Source organism: Emiliania huxleyi (genome assembly GCF_000372725.1).
Source record: "Emiliania huxleyi CCMP1516 unplaced genomic scaffold EMIHUscaffold_478, whole genome shotgun sequence".
NCBI lineage: Eukaryota > Haptophyta > Isochrysidales > Noelaerhabdaceae > Emiliania > Emiliania huxleyi.
The window spans coordinates 26,601-29,011 of record NW_005198407.1 but is presented as its reverse complement, the minus strand read 5'-3'; the positions used below and the strand labels follow the sequence as shown (position 1 = coordinate 29,011).

At 70.1% G+C, this 2,411-nt stretch overlaps 1 protein-coding gene across 1 annotated transcript; it reads left to right on the top strand.

Annotated features, from left to right (window-relative positions):
* Positions 1 to 59: 59 nt before the first annotated feature.
* On the top strand, positions 60 to 2,364 carry EMIHUDRAFT_245824 (hypothetical protein; the record flags this gene model as incomplete). Its single annotated transcript, XM_005767847.1, has 5 exons — positions 60 to 765; positions 852 to 1,189; positions 1,351 to 1,380; positions 1,449 to 1,508; positions 2,080 to 2,364. Coding segments are annotated over 5 exons (1,419 nt in total), but the record flags the coding sequence as incomplete, so codon positions are not given.
* Positions 2,365 to 2,411: the final 47 nt, after the last annotated feature.

The following is a 2,411-nucleotide window of genomic DNA, read 5'->3' as shown; positions in this document are numbered from 1 at the left end:
ACGCCGTCGACCGTCGTTGTCCTGGCGCTCTGGCACTTGAATGCCCCCCCGTCGTTGACATGGCTACTTCGGACTCGGCAGCAGCGCTGGCGGACAGAGCGCTGGCGGACCTCTGTGAGGAGGAGCAACCGCCAGCGCCCGCCGACGACCAATCTGGCAAGCCGCTAGGCGACCGCCTAGTGGCGACGGCGCCCGCGGTCCGCAAGGCCGCGTACCTGGAGCTGGCGGCGATTCTCGGCGGGGAGAGCGGGCCGCCGGACGCGGAGGCGGCGGCGGAGCACGCCGACCACATCCCGCGCCTGCTGGCGGACAGGGCGCCGATCTGCCACGAGGGGGCGCTCGATGCGACGATCGCATGGCTCGAGTATGTCTCGCCCGAGGCGGTGGTAGGGGTGGCGGGCGCGGTGGCCAAGGCGCTGATGGAGAAGCACGCGCCGGGCAAGTACCAGCCCAAGGCAATCGCCGCCCTCCTCTCCCTCCTCCGGCGCGGAGGCGCGGAGCCAGTGCAGTCGGCGCTCGAGGCGGGCGTCAGGAGCAAGGCGCCAAAGACGTGTGCGGCGGCGCTCAAGGCGTCGGCGGAGGCGCTGCTAGAGTGCGGCGCGGCCGCCTTCGACGCCGGCCCGGTGGTCAAGCAGCTGCCAACGCTGCTGCAGCACCGCGACAAGAGTGTGCGTGACGCGGCGGCGGCGCTAGTCGGCGCGGTAAGGCACTGGCTCGGCGACGGCGCGCTACCACCTTTCGTTCCCCTTGCCGTCGCCCTTGCGCGTATGCCCTTTGCCGCCCTCGCCGCCTCTCCCTCTCCTACTCACGGCCTCGGGTGCGGCCCTCCGCCCCCCGCTCGCGCCTCGCAGGCATCTTCAGCCAGCTCAAGGGCGTGCCCGAGGATCGACTCACCGCGTTGCGCGAGGCGCCGCTCCCGCCTACCAAGAAGCACCTCCTCCAGCGCCAGGGGTCGTCCGCTGCGGTGGTTGCTCCGCCGCCCATGGCGATGCCCCCCCTCGACCTGCTGGCCAAGCTGCCGAGGTCGAAGGGGAGCAAGGAGCCTGCCGACGCGTGGGAGACGCAGACCCTCTCCGACAAGTGGTCCGAGCGCAAGGCGCCGCGGCCAAACTCGCACCAGTGCAGACCACGTCCGACCACGCCCTCTGACCACACGCCCTCTGAAGCTCGCACCCGCTCCGCCCTACCGGTGATACACACCCTCTCTCACCCTCTCTCACCCTCTCTCACCCTCTCTCACCCTCCCTCGCCCTCTCGCACCCTCTCTCGCCCACCTGTTCGCTCCTTCCCCCCCTCTCCCCTCCCCCTCCCCTCCAGGCGGCGGCCGACCTCGTCGCGTCGCTGCTCGAGGGGCAGAGCTCGCTCAAGCCGGCCGGCCACGTGCTGGCGGGGGAGAGCGCCTCAGGCGGCTCTGGAGTGAGGAAGGGCTGGTGGGTTTTCTTTTTTAGGCCGACCACGCGCTGGTGCTGCGGCCGCTCAAGCGGCTCTACCAGGACGCCAACGTCAACGTCGCCGCCTCCGCCATTAAAGCTACCGGTGCGGCAGAGGGAGCGAGAGGAAGAGGACGAGAGAGAGGGGAGAGCGAGAGACAGAGAGACACAGAGAGACACAGAGACAGAGAGAGAGAGAGCCATTAAATCCACCGGCCCTCCGCACCGACAAGGGGCGCCCCTTCCCTCCAGTGTGTGTTGATGGGTTGCAAGGGCGACACTTGTAGGCTCGCTCGCCCGGGTGCTCGGGCCAGGCTTCCGCTCGCTCGCGCAACAGGCGGCTCGCGCACACACGCACACACACGCGCGCACACACGCGCGCACAAACACACACACACACACACACACGCACACACGCACACACACACACACACACACACACACACGCACACGCACACACGCACACACACACACACGCGCGTGCACACGCACAAAGACTACACCCCCCGCACATCGCGCCTTGCACTGGGGCATCGATGGGTCCCGCGGGGCGCCTCTGTCTTTGGACGTGGAGATGCATCGCCCCCGCCCCTGCCCCAGCACCACTCTGTGTGTGAGTCGTCAACTCACCTCTCGTCTCTCCCTGCAGGCCGCCCCGGCGCTCCTCAAGAGGGGCGCCGACAAGAAGGCGGTCGTGGCCGAGGCGGTGCGGGGCTGCCTCGCCGCACTCTCGACCGCCTCGTGCCTCACGCTGGCCGAGGCGGCCGAGCTCGCCCTCGCCGCCATGAGCAGGAGCACAAACACGCAGCTCCGCTCGACCGCCGCGCGGTGGCTCGCGGCCGCCGTCTCCGCCGCCGATGCCGAGGGCGTGGGGCGCGCCCTCGACGCCTTCGACGCGCCGCTGCAGCTGCTGGAAGAGGACGCGACGGCCGAGGTGCGCTCTCCACCGCCGCCGTGTATGCACCATCGCCGACCCCGCCC